This window comes from Microcaecilia unicolor, chromosome 10 (assembly GCF_901765095.1).
Source record: "Microcaecilia unicolor chromosome 10, aMicUni1.1, whole genome shotgun sequence".
Lineage (NCBI taxonomy): Eukaryota > Metazoa > Chordata > Amphibia > Gymnophiona > Siphonopidae > Microcaecilia > Microcaecilia unicolor.
In genome coordinates this window covers 54164937-54186066 of record NC_044040.1, presented here as the reverse complement: position 1 = coordinate 54186066, position 21130 = coordinate 54164937, and the positions used below count along the sequence as shown (strand labels likewise).

The window sequence follows — 21130 nt, the reverse complement described above, 5'->3', positions numbered from 1 at the left end:
AGACATTCATGCCAAAAGACCTATCCCATATTTTGCACTGGATCATGTATGCTACATTCACAGAGAAGCAGGAACCAAAATAATGTCTTTTCAAGGACCTTACAACTACCCACTTGGGAAAGACATTCAAAGTAAAGATATAAGGACTCAACAGGCACACTGGCTTGCTCAACGATAGGATATTGTGTTTTCAACTACAGTGTAGGGTTAAATGTAGTCAGTAATTTAACTTTCACTGATTCAGACTCAGCACTGATGGAGTAGTGTGCAATAAATCTAATAAAACCTTAGCAGAATGCTTAAATCTTCGTTTTATCACTGTCAAATTCCCTTCCCATTTAACTTTTTGTACCTTTAACTGTTTATTTAGTCTTTGTACAGACCATATAAAAACTGTAAATACCTAATATTAAAAGTATGACATGTCATTTTTATAGCTCTGTTTACCCATCAATGCTATTAATGAACAGTACAGCCTGACCAAATATGACACCTAAGAGACCTGTGCCAAATGGAGATTGGAAAGACAGAACAACAACTCTTAAATCCACACAGGAAAAAATGGACAACTTACATTTACCATGGCACTGAATGTTCTACAAAATCTACAAACGAGGGAGTACATAATACATGTATACTAACATACACAAACTGTACCCAAAAGTCAACAGTACAATTGCACTACCTCAATACAAGAAATATAAAGTTAACAGGTACTCCAGAAACTATTAAACATCCTAAAGGCTGAAATCCAAATCCAAATCCAAAATAAAGATCCAGGTACACCAGATTTCAGAAAGTAAATAAATGTAATAGAGTGGAGGAGTAGCCTAGTGGTTACAACTGCAAGCTGGGAACCGGGCTGCACTCCTCGTGATATAGGGCAAGCCACAACCTGCCACTGTCTCAAGTATAAGCTTTGATCAAGAGTCTTCTGGGAGACAGAGAAATACCTACTGTACCTAAACTTAACCTGCATTTAGCTACCAAATGAAATAAAGGTCTGAGCTAAATACCCTCCCCCCCCTCCAAAAAAAAAAAAAAAAAAAACATTACAAATTATGGAATCCTCTTTTCCATTAATTTACACACTTTATGAAAGCTCATGTGCCTGACCTTTTATACATCATAACATGCATAAGAAGTAGCAGCACCTACTGCCGAAGAAAATATCAACTAGTCAGATAAGAAAATAAGCTAAGCATGTGACAAAATGATGAGCACTGACAGACTTTCTGCTTCAAACACTCAGATCTGGAAGAGAAACATGATTTCTATGGGCCATGTGGAAAATAAATGCACGAAAGTTGAACGTTCTGACAGAAGGTAACATTTGTTCTTATCTACTAAATTCATTTGAGTCCTCCTAGACCAAACCAGGTGAATGGGTTATGTGCCCTAACCAACAGATGGGAGGCAGTGACTACTAGCAATTCAATGAGGTCACCACAGTATAAAAAGTGTGGAATTCACCAGTATACTATTGACAAAGCAGATCTACAACATTTGAACAGTATTAATGAATTAATCGATGGGACAGCACTACTTTGAACTATCCTTCCTTGGGGTATGTTGATATATAGCACCCCAGCAAGGATAACCACTATAATGGGACAATCTAATGCAACAGTACACAACAGCAACACAAAAATTCATTATGCATCAGTTCCATCAGTTTCACCAAGCCCCAGAAAGAGTCAGAGCAGGATAACCAATATCTAACCATGCCACTATATAACAAAAGAGGAAGATCCAACTGCATTCTTCCTAGGTGAGTCCTGGACCGGTCTAGCAGAACTCGAGGAAAGAAATTAGTAAGTAAGAACAAGTTTCACCTTCATTATCTTGCTAGATAAGTCCAGGTGAGTGGGACATACCAAAGCTCAAAGGATGCGCTGTGGAATCAATTCTTGGACTGATATTCTAACATTTTTTATCACTCTCACCCTTCTCCTTCAGCGCTTGGTTTCATCTTTATAGATATTCAACTTTTTTGCTGGACTCTCCTTCCTCCTCCATTTCTGCTTTGCACTCTGCTAAGCTAGATGCATTTGCAGACTGGCTTACTGAGAATAAACAAACTTAATATTAGCAAGTCTGTACTCATGACCTTTTCGTCACAACCGGTTGTTCACTTCACTTCTCTATTAAAGAGCTCCCTCCCTTTTAACTCTTCCATTTAAATCCTAGGCTTTACTCTGACAGTAGCCTATCATTCCTGTTTCTTTACCCTTAGAAAGATATGTTCTATAGGGTCCTTCCGGACCTTCCAAATATTCAAATCCACAGACTACAATACAAAATACCACTATCAAACTTATTCATTGGATGGAAAAAATATGATCACTTTACTCTCATCATTGAACACTGGCTTCCCATAGCTTATAGAATCCACTACAAGACTTTTGTCTTATGGCATCAAATACAGTCCTCTGGTCTTCCTTCATTTTTGTCCAGCCATCTTATTCCATACTCCCATTCGAGGGCTCTCTGTCACAACAGCACCTTCTTAGTAACATCCCCTCTTTTCACCGTGTTTACCTAGACACCAATAGGACCTCATGCTTCAATGTAGTTGCTCCTACACTCTAGAACTACCTTCCCCTACACCTCCTGCCCTGTATCTCAGACTCAAGCCATCACTGCAAAAATTTAAGTCCTTGTTAAAAACATACATTTTTTTATCAGGCTTTTGTGCCCAACACATAATTAGCACCACCAAAACTAGCTTATTTACATCTCTATAACCGATTATGTTGGTTTCTCTTGAAGAATAAGAGCAGCACTGTTATTTGACTACCCTCCTCTTGTGGTATCCCCCTTCTACCTTTTTTCCTTTTTTATGGATTGTAAGCTTTCCAGTCCCCTATTTCCTTCTGTAAGACCCTGAATGTAGATCTGATTTTTACAGTCTACTCATTTTTACACACCATCTAAATCACTTGCAAAATCCAAACAGGGGCGCAGATGTGCTCTAGCAAGTAAACTATTCCCAGCCCCAGCACTATAACATCTGGAGACAGGGCCTTCATTGTCACCAAGAGATCACAAGAATGAATCTACGGCCTTGCTTTCACACCAGACAACAAACCTCTTCCAATTATTTATTATTTGTTACATTTGTATCCCACATTTTCCCACCTATTTGCAGGCTCAATGTGGCTTACATAGTACCGTAAAGGTGTTCGCCAATTTCGGTATAAACAGTTGGCCTCTTAATGAAGTCTCTGCTGCCAAAAGCTTCAGGGGAGCATCTTCATGCTGGGTCTGTTGGATAACTTCATCCATATGTGAGGACACACCCTCCTGCTTGTCATTGGAGAATAGAGAAACAAGCCTTGACTACCTGAAGTGAAACAATAAGACTGTGACCTCTTCCACTGCAGGATGAACTTGGCAGCACTTCCAGTACCCAACTAGAGCCCTGCTGAGTGGGAGGGATAGCCCAAGACATCTAATAGTCTCCACCAATACAGCAGACCCAAGGCCCACAGGAGCAACCACAGAAACATGAAAAGAGGCCTACAGACTCAAGCCAACCAGTCTTAGCCCTTATTTTATTTTTTTTTTTTAAACCAGTCTTCCTAACTCTTACACTTCAAGGAGTTAACACGGACTTAACTGTGAGGCTCAGAGCTGCGTTAGAGCTATAACTGATCTAACGCAAATGTTCACAGCACATTGAAAGGGACCATCATAAATCCTGAACAAAACTCAAAGAAGCTGAATCTGAGCAGTGTTCTCAATCCAGTCCTCAGATTTGCACACTAAAGAGGCAGTGCATGTAAATTTCTCATATTTATTTGTGGATATCCTGAAAATCTGATGGCTGGGTGTGCCTCAAAGGCTAGGTTGAAAATCCCAGCTCGATGTACCAATGTTGCAAGTCTCCTAGCACTTGGGCTGCTGATAAAATCCCCACTGAGCAATAGAATGAAGGAGATCCAAATTAGCCTCCCTGGTCACATATTCTCCTTCCTGTGCCCTGCAGACTTCCTTACAACTCAAAAGTACATCCACCATGATGCAAAGGCTGCTGGAAACTTCTAAGCTGTACCAAAAGGCAGAACCTAAACAGTATGACAACAAAGGTCTATCTGGAACACCACCCAAGAAGCACCAGAATTAGTGACCTGGAAAACCATCCTGGTAGGAGCCTGAGAAACCATAGCATGGTGGCCCTAGGGCTCTAGGGAGGAGGATCTCCAGATTTCCAAGACCATTCAAGCTCAGAACTCCATAAGGAAAGTCTCCCTACAACCCTGAAAAACCAATGGTTTGAGCCTACAGGGACAAATGCAAGTAGAATCCAACTACACTGAAACAAAGCCCAGCTGCACTAAGCAGATCCTAGATATCTACATCACCAAACCCAGGGAACTAGGTCACTGAGTGGCCTTAGAGAAAGGAAGATAGAACTAAAAGAGAGGAACTAAGAGGATCTCCAAAATGGGATGTCCAAAAGGAAGTTCCCATAGTTATACAGGAAACAATGAGAAAGTGGGCTGCCACATGTTCTAGAACAACTACTTCAGAGCCCCCTTATGATCTCAAAGCTGTGTGATTAAGGTCTACAACAAAGTCAGCTAAGCATCTTCTGAGGTGCTAAACATTTCTATCAAGCTGTACCTCAACAACCAATGAGATGATGATGCAAGAGGGGATCAAACTGATTCCAGGCACATGCAACAGAGGTGGCCACTGAAACTAAATGTCCACCAAAAGAGGGAATGTTTTAAAATTTTTTATTATTTCATAATTAAAACCACCAAAACAAAAAAAACGAAGATACTTACCTGTAAGCAGGTTTTCTCAGAGGACAGCAAGCCATTCATTCTCACATGTGGGTGATGTCATCCACATCCCAGTGTGGAGCATTAAAATGTTAAATATGCTTTTACGAACATGAGCCGCATCCCCCTTCCTGCCTGCGACAGCACAGGACCAGCAGCACAATACTATAGCACGGAATCAACTGCAGGGGGAGGTGGGAGGGTATGTAAGAATAAGTGCCTACTTCTCTGTATCCAGGAATTAGGTACCCTAATCCAGGAATACTCATCAACGGGTAGTCTCTCTCTCTGTATCCATTGGCTAGCACTACCTTTGCAGTGCACCCTGGTAGAATAGCATCTTCCGGCACTAGCGCTGGTCGTAACAAAGTTATGCTACAGCCAGTGTCCACAAGCTGAGCCACCTGGGTCTGATTCACAGTTATTGGGGTGTTGTACTGTTGTGGAAATCCATCTGCTTCCTTGCTTGATGAATGGCCAATAACCTTTTGAGCTGCGGCAACTGTGTGGGTCTCCTTTGTGGTACTGGAGCCACCCACGAAAGACACCAGCTTAGGTGCAGGAACTGGAATGCTCCTCAGTGCAGCCTAGGGATTATCTGGGCAATCTGCTTTGAAATGTCCTGTGCACACACTGATAACAAGAGTGCTCATGCCTAAAGTCTTTAGGTTTTTGGGGAACTTTGGAGTGTTTGCTGGCAGCCTTGGAGGTTACTGGGATATTTGGCTTATGGACCTGGCTGTCGTTAGATCCCAGCTGCTGCGGATAAGAACAGCTTCTCTTTGCCAACCAGGGACGGTTAACCATAAAGATGTCAGCCAACTCAGCCGCTTTCTCTGGAGTTCAGGGCTGGTGATCTTGAACATGTTTATTTATTCATGACATTTATACCCCACATTAGCTCGAAACAGACTCAAGTTCAATGTGGCTTACAAACAAAGTGATAAAAAAATAATAATGCACAGAATATAACACCTCTGGACGACAAAGCTGAAGAAACTGCTCCAGGACCATCAGGTTTTGGCAGTCCTCCAGGGTTTTAACTTCAGCTCTGCTGAGCCAGCACTGATGCTGGTATCTTGAACTCGCTGTGAGTATCATCCACCCCTTTTGCAAAGTCTGGAACTTTAGTCTGTAGGTCTCGGGGGTAAAGGCATAACGGTTCAACAAAGCTTTGTGCACCTCCTCAAACTGGGAGCACATTTACATGGACAGTCCTTAGAATGCCTCAAGTGCTCTACCAGTGACCTTTCCTCCCAGACAATGCACCCAGTCTTTGAGGAATCTCACTGAGGCGGCAAATTTTTTCAAAGGCAGTTTGATACAGTGGTGACATAGATGGATACCTAACTGCGAAAACAAGTTAGGTCCGATCCGGGCTGCGGATCCTACCTCTGGCCTTGGTGCAGGGGTTGGGCTGGAGCTTTGGATACAAGCCATTTCCATCTTCATCTTCAATTTCTGCAGCTGGAACTCTCGCCGCTGTCGCTCTTCCCATGTCTCGTGTCGCAGCTGCTGTTGGACTAGCCACTGCTGCTCTAGCATATAGATCTGCTGGATTTCAGCTGGCCTGGCACCTGGCCCTGCCAATGCACAGGCCTTTGTTCACAAGAAGTCTGGTCTCCCCTCAGAAGAACTCTGTGCAGGCCAGTCCTGATTCTCCTCCTTGCTGAAACCATCCAGTTGCTCTTGTGTTAGGTCAGGCATCTCCAGTGTCTGCTGGCCGCTGCCAATCACCATCAGCTCACTGCTAATCTCCTAACACTACCAAAAAAACTAAACTCGCAAAAAAACTGAACTGGGAAGGGACCCTGTTACTGCACCACCTGCTGGCCACTAGAAGACATACACTTCAGGAATTAAGGCAAGAAAATACCCAATACATTTTACAGGCTTAAAACACACTGTTTCTTCACAGACACCACCTAGCGGCTTATACTTCCATTGGTGAAGTATGGAGATCCAACTGTCCCCATGGGCATTGTTTCGGAGCAGACAACCAGCTCAATATGTCACGGCCATTTTGCCTGGAACAGCATTTATATCAATTTAGAACAAGGAACATAACATGTTTCTATCATACTGCACTCACTAAAATTAAATATCAGCACTGTTCACTATCAATTTTCTTCTTGTACTACAAAAATCGTCACTTACGCTGTCTGATCTTCCAAGCACATCTACATTATTTTTGTGAAGCTCAAACTGAATCTTCATTTATCTAAATGTTTTATCAAAATTATATATTCTGATCTTTGCTCAATTGCACTCAATTCAAAATTCCCTTCTAATTTGCAGCTGTATAATCTGTATAATTCACACAGCATAATTAAGGTATACATAGGCTTTAATTTTGTTTAATGCCTAGTTATGCCCCTGAACAATTAATGTTTCCATTTCACTTGCTTTCTCTGTTCCCAGTGACAGTGTCTTGTGTGTTACCATAACAAAAAAGATATCAGACTACTAGAAGCCCAAGGGGGCTTTTTTTTGTTTTATTCTAATATGGCAAAAAAATTACCACCACAATGGCAAGTATTTGATAACCTTGCACAAACAAGAGAAACCAAATCAAACCACTTGCACATGGAAAACCAATCATGTCAAGAAAGAGTGGGAATGCAGAGAGATGGACCAGGATAACAGTAACAAGACCTTTATTCAAGATGCTGCGTTACAAGCATAGAACAGAAAAGCACCTGTGGACCCCAACATGGCCTGTGTTTTGGCTGCAAAGCCACTCTCTCTCGAGTCCTCACAAATAATAAACAACACAACAACATTATACAGTTGATATATATCTAAAACTTTAAACAAAAATAAATGAAGTGGATCTAAAATGTGTACGTATACCAAAAACTATAAAATTGGGAGATAAAAAGTTACACAGAGTAATAAAAATAGTGTTGAGCCCGCAGATCTACTTCTAGTCCATGCTTGTAACTCAGCATCTTCAACCAGGATGCCGATGACAAGCGCTTTATTCATCTCTCTGTGCTCATTCCCACCCTCTCGTCTTATTTGATGACCTTGACAATTTAGGAAACCTTTGAAGACATTGGTTCTACAAATGCTAAATTATTATCCACAGGTTATAATACAGAATTAGGTGTTAAAGGAAATACAGATTCCTTTAGAAAGGATCATTGCTATAGGTTCCACCGATTTGGATACTGATTTATGATTTCATAAAGTACCATACTATTGCAGACAATGTTTTCACAAACTCATAGTGAACTTCTTTTCAAGACAATGGACTAAACAATGAATAATATGAAAAGTTTTACCACCATATGCTTTAAAATAAAAAACTTCTATATGTTACCTTACCTTTATCAAAGCTTGCATTAGCACCTTTGTCCAGTAGAAAACGCACCAGTTCTAGATTAGCTACACTAGCAGCATACATCAAAGGAGTCCATCCAAACTGAAAACGAGATTCTACATTCAATCCTGTCAAAAAAACTTCTATTTTAGATAGGTCTCTACCAACAACTACATAATACAACTAATTTGATGAGATTTTAATATAATTTAATGGAAGGCTTTATTTAAATTCCAACAACAAATATAGTAATATCACAGTTGACCAAAGTGTCCAAGATCATAGCACCTTGATAATTACACGCTCAACATTGTTCACCAACTTGCTAGTCTGAAATTGTTAAACAAGCTTTATGTTTACCTTAACAGTAATATCCTCAAATATTCAGATTTTTAAAAGCAGCTGCCACAACACTGTACTTGGTAAAGGGATAGCACATGTATTGTCACAATCTGTTAATATCCAAAAAGTAACAAAACAAGTGTGATTTTTCAGTAGAAGCGGTATATAAAGATCAATAAGCAAGCATAACGATTATGCCTAAGGCAGGCAAAAAAAAATTACCAATAGTTGTGACAGTTCTAGAATCTACAACTGTAAATTCTTTGCTCTTTATTTTAACAGATATCCAACAATTTTCTTTTGCTAACTATACTGAATATTCTCCCCCTTGAAACCATTTATAAAGAATAAAATTACTGAACACAAACAGTTTAATAGGGCAGAATCAAAATGGATTCACCCAAGGGAACCTTGGCTCACTGGATTTGATACTTTTTTGAAGAAGAAGAAAAAGAAGAAGTGAACAAACATGTGGATAAAGCTGAGCCAGCTGATGTAGTGTATCTAGATTTTCAGAATATTTTTGATGAAGTCCTTCATGAAAGAGTCCTGAAAAAATTAAAAAGACATGGGAACAGAAACAACACTGTTGTGGATTGAGAAGTGGTTGAAAAGTAGAAAACAGAGTAGGGTTAAATGGCCAGTTACCTAAACGAAGGATGAATAGTGCCGCAGGGATAGGTATTGGGACCAGTGCTATTTAACATTTATAAATGATCTGAAAATAGGAACAAGTAGCGACATGATCAAATCTGCAGAGGATACAAAACTAATCAAAGTTGTTAAATCACATGCAGGCTGTGAGAAATTGCAGGAGGACCTCGAGAGACTGGAAGGCTGAGCATCCAAATGGCAGATGAAATTTAATGTGGAGAACTGCACATTCAAGGGAAGGGGGAGCCTATTCCAAAAGGATGGGCTCCACCTAAACCAGGGTGGGACCTGGCATTTGGCATCGGCATTTAAAAAGGAGATAGAGCGGCTTTTAAATTAGAACCTATGGGAAGGCTGACAGTTGTTCAAAAAAGCATGATACAGAACAAGGTATCTTTCAAAGGTATCACCAAAACAGGGAAGATAGGGTACCTCGATAGCAAGGTGTCCCGATAATAGATCAGTGGTTCTTAAAAAAAATCAGACAAAAGATTGCAAATTAAGACAGTCAACTACTGAGCAAGATGTAAATAGGAACAACACAGTTTGAAATGTCTACATGTGAATGCCAGAAGCCTAAGAAAAAAGATGGGAGAGTTAGAATATATTGCACTAAATGAAAAATTAAACAGGCATCTCCGAGACCTGGTGGAAGGAGGAAAACCAATGGGAGACTATCATACCAGGGGCAAATTATATCGTAGTGATACAGTGGATCGAATTGATAGAGGGGTAGCTTTGTATGTTGAGGACCTTGAATTAAATAGATCAAAAATTGTGCAGGAAACAAAACACATCTTGGAATCCCTATGAATTGAAATTCCACGTGTAAAGGGGAAAAGGATAGTAATCGTACTTGTACTACCGTCCACCTGGCCAGGATGAACAGATGAAGAAATGTTATCAGAAATTAGGGAGGCTAACAAACTGGGCAACACAATAATAAAGGGCAATTTCAGCCCAATATTTACTGGGTCAATGTATCATCAGGGCATGCTAGGGAATAAGTTCCTTGAGAAAATCAAGAACTGCTTTATAGAGAAGCTGGTACAGGAGCCAACAAGAGAAGGAAAAATTCTAGACCTAGTCCTTAGTGGAGCGCATGATCTGGATCAGAAGATAATGGTGCTGGGGCCGCTTGGTAACAGTGATCAAACATGATCAGATTTGATATCGGCTCTGGAGTAAGTACACACAGGAAATCAAATATGTTAGCATTTAATTTTCAAAAAGGAAACTATCATAAAATGAGAAGAACAGTGAAAAAAATACAAAACACACTTAGAGGAGCAGCTGCAAATGTCAAAAATTTACAACAGGCATGCATGCTGTTCAAAAATACCACCCTGGAAACCCAGGCCAAATATATTCTGTGTATTAAAAAAAAGAGGAAGACCGAATGACAGCCAACATGGTTAAAAAGTGAGGTGAAGGAAGCTTTTAGAGCTAAAAGAAAATCCTTCAGAAAATGGAAAAAGGAACTGTCTAAAACTAATAAGAAACAGAATAAGGAATGTCAAGTCAAATGCAAAGTACTGATAAGGAAGGCAAAGAGGGACTTTGAAAACAAAACTGTGTTGGAGGCAAAAACATAGTAGAAATTTTAGGTATATTAAAAGCAAGAAGCCGGCAAAAGAAATTGGTTGGACCGCTAGATGACTGTTATGACTGGGGATGTGTGAGCCCTTGTGCCCCAATTGAGCACGGCGAGGATGGAGTGCCACCGCACTCGGTCAGCAGCCAGACAACCCTTAGCTTCACCTGCACTTAGCCACTGTCCCCCAGGAGTTCAGCCCTTGGGTTCAAGCGACCGGCAGGACTTCCGGAACTGGCGGGGTTGCATGACAACTGACCAGACAGGTGGACAAACAAACACAGTCCAGGAGCCCGTAAACAGCAGAGCAAAGAATAGTCAGGGAACAGTCCAAGGTCAAGGCAGGCAGCAACACAACGCATAGTCCAGGAACAAACCAAGGTCAGGAACACCGGAACCGAAGACAAGGAGCACCAGTGTGGATCTCAAACAATTGAGGCAGAAGCAACGAGGGACTGGAGGCAGGGCTTTAAATAGTGAAGGAATCAGGCTCAAACATGTTCAGCTGATCCAAGACGGCTGCCCCCATCAGCAGAGAAACCTTACGTCCAAATATGGGCTTCCTTCCTGAAGCTGTCCAACTCCAAGATGGCTGTCACAAGCTGAGATGCCAGTCCCAAGATGGCCGACCTACCCTGAAGAACCACATCCAAGATGGCCGGCTATCTCCGCTGGCCTGTGACTCGCCGGCAAATCGGCCGCGTAGGCCAGGAACCAGGTGAGGGACTTAACAATGACCGGGGTAAAAGGGGCACTCTGAGAAGACAAAGCCATAGCGGAGAGATTAAATGAATTCTTTGCTTTGGGCTTCACCGAGGATGATTTGGGAGAGATACCGGTGCAAGATATGGCATTCAAAGCTAACGAGTCGGAAAAACTGAATGAAATCTCTATAAACCTGGAAGATGTAATGGCTCAATTTGACAAACTGAAGAGTAGCAAATCTCCTGGACCAGATGGTATTCATCCCAGAGTACTGACAGAATTGAAAAATGAACTTGCGGAGCTATTGTCAGTAATATGTAATTTATCTTTAAAATCAAGCATGGTTCTGTAAGATTGGAGGGTGGCCAATGTAACACTGATCTTTAATAAAGGTTCCAGAGGAGATTCAGGAAATTATAGACTGGTGATGTCTGTGCCAGGCAAAATGGTAGACACTGGAGTGGCCTAGTGGTTAGGGTGGTGGACTTTGGTCCTGGGGAACTGAGGAACTGAGTTTGATTCCCAGCACAGGTAGCTCCTTGTGACTCTGGGCAAGTCACTTAACCCTCCATTGCCCCATGTAAGCCGCATTGAGCCTGCCATGAGTGGGAAAGCGCGGGGTACAAATGTAACAAAAATAAAATATTACAAACAACAAAATTACAGAGCATATTCAAAAGCATAGATTAATGAGACAAAGCCAACATGGATTTAGTGAAGGGAAATCTTGCCTCACTGATCTAACACATTTCTTTGAAGGGGTGAACAAACATGCGGATAAAGGCGAGCTGGTCATATTGTGTACCTGGATTTTCAAAAGGAATTTGACAAAGTACCTCATGAAATACTCCAGAGGAAATTGGAGAGTTGTGGGATAGGAGGTAGTGTTCTATTGTGGATTAAAAACTGGTTAAAAGAAAACAGAGAGTAGTGTTAAATGGTCAGTATTCTCAATGGAGAAGGGTAGGTAGTGTGGCTCCTCTGGGGTCTGTGACGGGACCACTGCTTTTTAACATATTTAAAAATGATTTAGAGATGGGAGTAACTAGTGAGGTAATTAAATTTGCTGACAACACAAAGTTATTCAAAGTGTTAAATCGCAAGAGGATTGTGAAAAATTAGAAGACCTTTCGAGACTGGGCGTCCAAATGGCAGATGTTTAATATGAGCAAGTGCAAAGTGATGGATGTGGGCAAGAGGAACCCAAATTATAGCTATGTGATGCAAGGTTCTACATTAGGAGTCACTGACCAGGAAGAGGATCTAGGTATCATCGATGATACGTTGAAACCCTCTGCTCAGCGGCTAAGAAATCAACTAGAATGTTGGATATTATTAGGAAAGGAACGGAAACAAAAATCATAACATTACGTCTTACCGGATAATTTTCTTTCCTTTGGACACAGCAGATGAATCCAGCTACTAATGGGTTGTGACCATCTACCAGCAGGTGGAAATAGAGAACACTGAACTGCCTCATGGGACGGAAAGAGTCTGGCTATTCAGTATTACTCCTAACAAAGCAGGAAACCACAGAAAACAGGAACAGCAAATCCTCCTCTCTCACAGTAACAAAGTGTAGCAACAAATCCTTAGTGGAACAATGACTCATAACTGGGCAACCTGCAACCATAACAGAGAAAAACAGCAAGGGAGGGACCCTGGATTCATCTGCTGTGTCTATAAAGGAAAGAAAATTATCCAGTAAGACAATTTTACATTCCTTAGCACCAGCAGCAGATGAGTCCAGCGACTAGTGGAATGTACCAAAGCAGTCCGAACTAGGGTGGGAAACTGACACTCCCGCATGAAAGACCACCAGCCCGATCCCCGCATCCACCTGAGCCATAAGTACATAAGTATTGCCACACTGGGACAAACCAAAGATCCATCAAGCCCAGCATCCTGTTTCCAACAGTGGCCAATCCAGGTCACAAATACCCGGCACGATCCCAAAATGTTCAATACATTTTATGCTGGTTATCTCAAAAATAAACAGTGGATTTTCCCCAAGTCCATTTTAATAATGGTCTATGGACCTTTCCTTTAGGAAGCCATCCAGACCTTTTGTAAATCCCGCTAAGTTAATCACCTTTACCACATTCTCTGGCAACGAATTCCAGAGTTTAATTACAAGTTGAGTGAAGAAAAGTTTTCTCCGATTCGTTTTAAATTTACTATTTTGCAGCTTCATTGAATGCTCCCTAGTCCTAGTAATTTTGGAAAGAGTAAACAGAAGCTTCATGTCTACCCTTTCCACTCCACTCATTATTTTATAGACCTCTATCATCTCCCTCAGCCGTCTTTTCTCCAAGCTGAAGAGCCCTAGCCACTTTAGCCTTTCCTCATAGGGAAGTCGTCCCATCCTCTTTACCATTTTCTTTGCCCTTCTCTGTACCTTTTCTAATTCCACTATATCTTTTTTGAGATGCGGCAACCAGAATAGTACACAGTATTTAAGGTGCGGTCGAAACATGGAGCGATACAAAGGCATTATAATATCCTCGTTTTTATTTGCCATTCCTTTCCTAATACCTAACATTCTATTTGCTTTCTTTGCTGCCGCAGCACACTGAGCAAAGGGTTTCAAAGTATCGTCAACGATGACTCCTAGATCCTTTTCCTGGTCGGCGACTCCTAATGTGGAAGCATGCTTATTTCTAGGATAAGCAGCATAAAACGTATTGTACTGTTTTGGGATCTTGCCAGGTACTTGTAACCTGCATTGGCCGCAGTTGGAAACAGGATGCTGGGCTTGAACCTCTGGTCTAGCCCAGTATTTCAACGCTTATGTTTTTTGTTTTTTTTAACAATAGATTTTTATTGAGATTTGAAAAACAGCAAACCATTCACAATCAATGGAGTACAACATTAAGCCTATAGACAACCTAAGTAAACCCCCTCACCCACCCCCAAATATCCCATTCCGTAGAGCCAGAGCTCCCGTTAGAACTACTCTCAAGTTACCCCCTTAGACCCCAAACCCCACCTCTCCCCCCATCTACTAAATCTTTACCAATAACCGATCTAGATGTACCATTCCTCAGCAGTATGGTCATATCGCCCCAAGCGGCGTTCAGTCAGTTTCTCTAATTCTCCCAACAAATCTAGTTTTGAGAGCCAGTTAACTAGTGTCGGTCCATTACTCTGTTCCAGTGGGCAGCAATAACAGTCTTTGCCGCAGCTAAACAGAGTCATTTGAGGCAGCGTTGCCATTTCAAGCCTCTACAATTACCCCAGCCAAGCAGGCACCACTTGGGATCACACGGGAACAGAATTTCCAGGTTTGCAGATAAACTTTGTGCGACTCCCTGCCAGAATCCCTGTAGCTATTCGCAAGTCCACCATATACCATATACGGTAAAAAAGTCCCTGTGTCTTTCCCACACCTCCAACATATATCTGTAGTACCAGGAAACATAGGGCCGGTGTATAGTACTATCTACTCAAAACTTTGAATGCATTTTCTTTAATCAAAACACATATAGAAGCTTTCTTCACCTCCAGACATATCTTTTTCCACTCATTCACACTTAACTCACCCCCCAAATCCTCCTCCCAAGCTTCATGTAGGGGTATTTAACAAAGGCAAACCCTCTGATAAACAGGTAAATGTGAGTGATAGTTTCCCTGCGCTTCCCGATTGAGACCCACAAATTTTCAAAATGTTCAGTTTCATGAGGGTCGACCCGTAGCCAATCCTGACTAGAAATGTAATGCTTAACCTGTAAGTATGGGAAGAAATCTGAAGAGGGTAAGCCATGAGACTCCCGCACTTCCCCAAAAGAGTACATCTCCCCCAAATCCAAAAAACCACAAAACCTAGAAAGGCTGCGGTGAGACCAATCAGCAAATGTGGCTCGCCTAAGACCAATCAAAAATCCTGGCTCCTGGGTGACATGCGCTAGCAACAAGGAAGCACGAGAGCCCCTCAGCCTGTTTTTCAGGGATAGTAAATGTGACACAAACGGGTTAGTCGTCATCTGCTTATAGGCTCTACTAGTAAGGGAGGCCCAAAGGGCTGCATCCAGGGAATATTCTTTCACAATATATTGTTCCAATGTGGCTGTAGGAGACAGTTCCCCCCGGCACCAGCAAGAGATAAGCTTCAATTGAGCTGCCCAATACCACCACACTAGGTTGGGCACTCCCCTATCACCCCACTCCACCGATCCCCACATTACTGTCTTAGCCAATCTCGGAGTGCGCCCACCCCACACAAATCTAGAAATATCAGACTAAGCTCATTAACTCCGCTTGCAGCACCAATATGGAACAGAAACAGTAACCAAGGTAATAGATTCATTTTAAGTTAGCATTAGAGGCAAAAAAGCATAGTAAAAAAAAATTTTTTGGTATATTAAAAGCAGAAAGCCGGCAAAAGAATCGGTTGGGCCGCTGGATGACCGAGGGGTAAAAGGGGCGATCAAGGAAGACAAAGACGTAGCGGAGAGATCGAATGAATTCTTTGCTTCGGTCTTCACCGAGGAAGATTTGGGTGGGATATCGGTGTCGGAAATGATATTTCAAGCGGACGAGTCGGAGAAACTTACTGACTTCACAGTAAACCTGGATGACGTAATGGGGCAGTTCAGCAAACTGAAGAGTAGCAAATCTCCTGGACCGGAAGGTATTCATCCTAGAGTACTGACAGAACTGAAAAATGAGCTTTCGGAGCTACTGCTAGTGACATGCAATTTATCCTTAAAATCAAGCGTGGTACCAGAAGATTGAGGGTGGCCAATGTAAAGCCCATTTTTAAAAAAAGGTTCCAGGGGAGATCCGGGAAATTATAGACCGGTGAGTCTGACATCGGTGCCAGGGAAAATGGTAGAGGCTATTATTAAAAACAAAATTACAGAGCACATCCGAGGACTGGATTTCTGAGACCGAGTCAGCACGGCTTTTTTGTGGGGAAATCTTGCCTGACCAATTTACTTCAATTCTTTGAAGAAGTAAACAAACATTTGGACAAAGGGGAGCCGGTTGATATTGTGTATCTGGATTTTCAAAAGTTGTTTGACAGGTACCTCATGAAAGGCTACATAGGAAACTGGAGGGTCATGGAAAAGTCCTATTGTGGATTAAAAACTGGTTGAAGGATAGGAAACAGAGTGGGGTTAAATGGGCAGTATTCATAATGGAGAAAGGTAGTTAGTGGGGTTCCTCAGGGGTTTGTGCTAGGACCACTGCTTTTTAATATATTTATAAATGATTTAGAGATGGGAGTAACTAGCAAGGTAATTAAATTTGCTGATGACACAAAATTATTCAAAGTCGTTAACTCGCGACATGATTGTGAAAATTTACAGAAGGACTTTACGAGACTGGGCGGCTAAATGGCAGATGCCGTTTAATGTGAGCAAGTGCAAGGTGATGCATGTGGGAAAAAGGAACCCGAATTATAGCTACGTCATGCAAGGTTCCACGTTAGGAGTTACGGACCAAGAAAGGGATCTGGGTGTCGTCGTCAATAATACACTGAAACCTTCAGCTCAGTGTGCTGCTGCGGCTCGGAAAGTGAATAGAATGTTGGGTATTATTAGGAAAGGTATGGAAAACAGGTGTAAGGATGTTATAATGCCGTTATATCGCTCCATGGTGCGACTGCACCTTGAGTATTGTGTTCAATTCTGGTCGCCGCATCTCAAGAAAGATATAGTAGAATTAGAAAAGGTGCAGCGAAGGGCGACGAAAATGATAGCGAGGATGGGACAACTTCCCTATGAAAAAAGACTAAAGAGGCTAGGGCTTTTCAGCTTGGAGAAGAGACGGCTGAGGGGAGACGATAGAGGTATTTAAAATAATGAGTGGAGTGGAACAGGTGGATGTGAAGCGTTTGTTCACACTTTCCAAAAATACTAGGACTAGAGGGCATGCGATGAAACTACAGTGTAGTAAATTTAAAACAAATTGGAGAAAATATTTCTTCACCCAACGTGTAATTAAACTCTGGAATTCGTTACCGGAGAACGAGGTGAAGGCAGTTAGCTTGGCAGAGTTTAAAAGGGGGTTAGACGGTTTCCTAAAGGACAAGTCCATAAACCGCTACTAAATGGACTTGGGAAAAATCCACAATTCCGGGAATAACATATATAGAATGTTTGTATGTTTGGGAAGTTTGCCAGGTGCCCTTGGCATGGATTGGCCGCTGTCGTGGACAGGATGCTGGGCTCGATGGACCCTTGGTCATTTCCCAGTGTGGCATTACTTATGTACTTAAGTACCGAAATCCGGCCCCACCACAAAAGCCACCCGTCTTTCCAACTGCTCAAGTCTCTCTGCAATTGGCAAAAAAGGGAAAATTAGGTTCTTACCTTGGTAATTTTCTTTCCTTTAGTCACAGCAGATGAATCCATTAACTGATGGGTTGTATCCGCCTCAGCAGGTGGAGATAGAGAACACTGAAAAACCACAGTGACCCTTGGACGGCAAGCCCCTTCTGCCTTCAGTATTTGAAATTTCCAAAGCAGAGTGAATCATAAAGGTAAATAACATAAATTTTCCTCACAGCGAACAAACGCCCCAGAACCAGAGCAATAACCACACAAAGGAGCGACGATAAGTACATAAGTAATGCCATACTAGGAAAAGACCAAGGGTCCATCGAGCCCAGCATCCTGTCCACGACAGCGGCCAATCCAGGCCAAGGCGCCTGGCAAGCTTCCCAAACGTACAAACATTCTATACATGTTCTTCCTGGAATTGTGGATTTTTCCCAAGTCCATTTAGTAGCGGTTTATGGACTTGTCCTTTAGGAAACCGTCCAACCCCTTTTTAAACTCTGCTAAGCTAACCGCCTTCACCACTTTCTCCGGCAACGAATTCCAGAGTTTAATTACACGTTGGGTGAAGAAAGGTTTTCTCCGATTTGTTTTAAATTTACTACACTGTAGTTTCATCGCATGCCCCTAGTCCTAGATTTTTGGAAAGCGTGAACAGACGCTTCATATCCACCTGTTCCACTCCACTCATTATTTATATCCCTCTATCATATCTCCCCCTCAGCCGTCTCTTCTCCAAGCTGAATAGCCCTAGCCTCCTTAATCTTTCTTCATAGGGAAGTTGTCCAATCCCCGCTATCATTTTAGTCGCCCTTCGCTGCACCTTTTCCAGTTCCACTATATCTTTCTTGAGATGCGGCGACCAGAATTGAACACAATACTCAAGGTGCGGTCGCACCATGGAGCGATACAACGGCATTATAACATCCTCACACCTGTTTTCCATACCTTTCCTAATAATACCCAACATTCTATTCGCTTTCCTAGCCGCAGCAGCACACTGAGCAGAAGGTTTCAGTGTATTATCGACGACGACACCCAGATCCCTTTCTTGGTCCGTAACTCCTAATGTGGAACCTTGCATGACGTAGCTATAATTCGGGTTCTTTTTTCCAACATGCATCACCTTGCACTTGCTCACATTAAACGTCATCTGCCATTTAGCCGCCCAGTCTCCCAGTCTCGTAAGGTCCTCTTGTAATTTTTCACAATCCTGTCGCGATTTAACAACTTTGAATAACTTTGTGTCATCAGCAAATTTAATTACCTCGCTAGTTACTCCCATCTCTAAATCATTTATAAATATATTAAAAAGCAGCGGTCCTAGCACAGACCCCTGAGGAACCCCACTAACTACCCTTCTCCATTGTGAATACTGCCCATTTAACCCCACTCTCTGTTTCCTATCCTTCAACCAGTTTTTAATCCACAATAGGACATTTCCTCCTATCCCATGACCCTCCAATTTTCAGTTCTATCAGTACTCTAGGATGAATACCATCCGGTCCAGGAGATTTGCTACTCTTCAGTTTGCTGAACTGCCCCATTATGTCCTCCAGGTTTACCGTGAAGTCAGTAAGTTTCTGCGACTCGTCCGCTTGAAATACCATTTCCGACACCGGTATCCCACCCAAATCTTCCTTGGTGAAGACCGAAGCAAAGAATTTACTCAATCTCTCCGCTACGTCTTTGTCTTCCTTGATCGCCCCTTTTACCCCTCGGTCATCCACCGGCCCAACCGATTCTTTTGCCGGCTTCCTGCTTTTAATATACCGAAAAAAATTTTTACTATGTTTTTTTGCCTCTAATGCTATCTTTTCTTCGTAATCCCTCTTGGTCTTCTTTATCTGCACCTTGCAGTTGCTTTGACATTCCTTATGCTGCTTCTTGTTATTTTCAGACAGTTCCTTCTTCCATTTTCTGAAGGCGTTTCTTTTAGCCCTAATAGCTTCCTTCACCTCACTTTTCAACCAGGCTGGCTGTCTTTTGGACTTCCGTCTTTCTTTTCTAATTCGCGGAATATGTATGACCTGGGCCTCCAGGATGGTATTTTTGAACAACGTCCACGCCTGTTGTACAGTTTTCACTCTCTCAGTTGCCCCAAGTTTTTTTTTTTTACCGTTCTTCTCATTTTATCATAGTCTCCTTTTTTAAAGTTAAACGATAACGTATTTGACTTTGTGTACAGTTACTTCAAGGTCGATATCAAAACTGATCATATTATGATCACTGTTATCAAGTGACCCCAGTACCATAACGTCCCTCACCAGATCATGCGCTCCACTAAGGACCAAGTCTAGAATTTTTCCTTCTCTCGTCGGCTCCTGCACCAGCTGCTCCATAAAGCTGTCTTTGATTTCATCAAGGAATTGTACCTCTGTAGCGTGTCCCGATGTTACATTTACCCAGTCTATATTTGGATAATTGGATAATTGATCTCAACCTCCTGTAATAGAACAGCATGTAGAAATTCCGAAAACTGGTTTTCAAACTTCTCCTGATGAGATACAATATCTGCATGAAAGATCTGAACAAAAAAATAAAGCCAGACAGGGAGGGATCATGGATTTATCTGCTGTGACTAAAGAAAAGAAAATTACCAAGGTAAGAACCGAATTTTCCCTTCCTTGTCATCAGCAGCAGATGAATCCATTAACTGATGGGATGTACAAAAGCACTCCCTACGTAGGGTGGGAACAGGCCCCTCCAAGAGCAAGCACTTGTGCTCCAAAATGCGCGTCCTGCTTCGCTGCAACATCCAGCCTGTAATGCAGGACAAAGGAGAGCTGAGAAACCCAAGGAGCCACACAACAGATCTCTTGAAGAGAAAGTGCCCATTTGAGCCCACGAGGAAGACATCGCCCTCGTGGAATGCACCTTAAACGCTTCAGGCGGAGATCGTCCTGAAAGCAGATACGCAGAAAAAAATTACTTCCCTGAACCAACAGGCTATAGAGGCCTTAGACGCCGGACACCAGCGTCGAGGACCTGTCAACAATACCAAAAGGTGATCAGAAGTCCTGAAGTCATTTGACATCTGTAGACGATGCAACAGAGCCCTACGGAATTCCAAAAGATGCAACTGCCCAAAGGAATCCGGAAAGTCTTCCCTAGAAAAGAAAGGAAGAAAAATGGGCTGGTTCAGGTGAAACGCTAAAACCACTTAGGCAGGAAGGAAGGCACTGTACATATCGTTACTCCGGACTCCGAGAATTGTAGAAAAGGGTCTCGACAGGACAGCGCCTGAAGCTCAGATACGCGTCTAGCCAATGTCATGGTCTTGAGAGTCACATCCTTCTCCGAAATTCACTTAAGCGGCTCGAAATACGAACACTAAAGAGCCTTCAACACCAGCCCCAGGTTCCAGGCCGGACAAGGCAACCGCATGGGAGGACGGAGCCGAAGCGCCACTCTGAGAAATCGGACAATGTCC

General features: G+C 42.3%; 1 protein-coding gene across 1 annotated transcript in view; it reads right to left on the bottom strand.

Moving 5' to 3' along the window:
* Positions 1–5838: 5838 nt before the first annotated feature.
* The window catches only part of LOC115479087 (ankyrin repeat, SAM and basic leucine zipper domain-containing protein 1-like), a 71430-nt gene continuing 56138 nt past the window's right edge, over positions 5839–21130 (bottom strand). Inside the window, exons 4-6 of the mRNA XM_030216833.1 lie at positions 8124–8246; positions 6186–6376; positions 5839–5925 (exon numbers count right to left, since the gene is read on the bottom strand). Of these exons, the coding sequence (XP_030072693.1) occupies positions 5839–5925; positions 6186–6376; positions 8124–8246 (401 nt within the window). The remainder of the gene's footprint in view (positions 5926–6185; positions 6377–8123; positions 8247–21130) is intronic.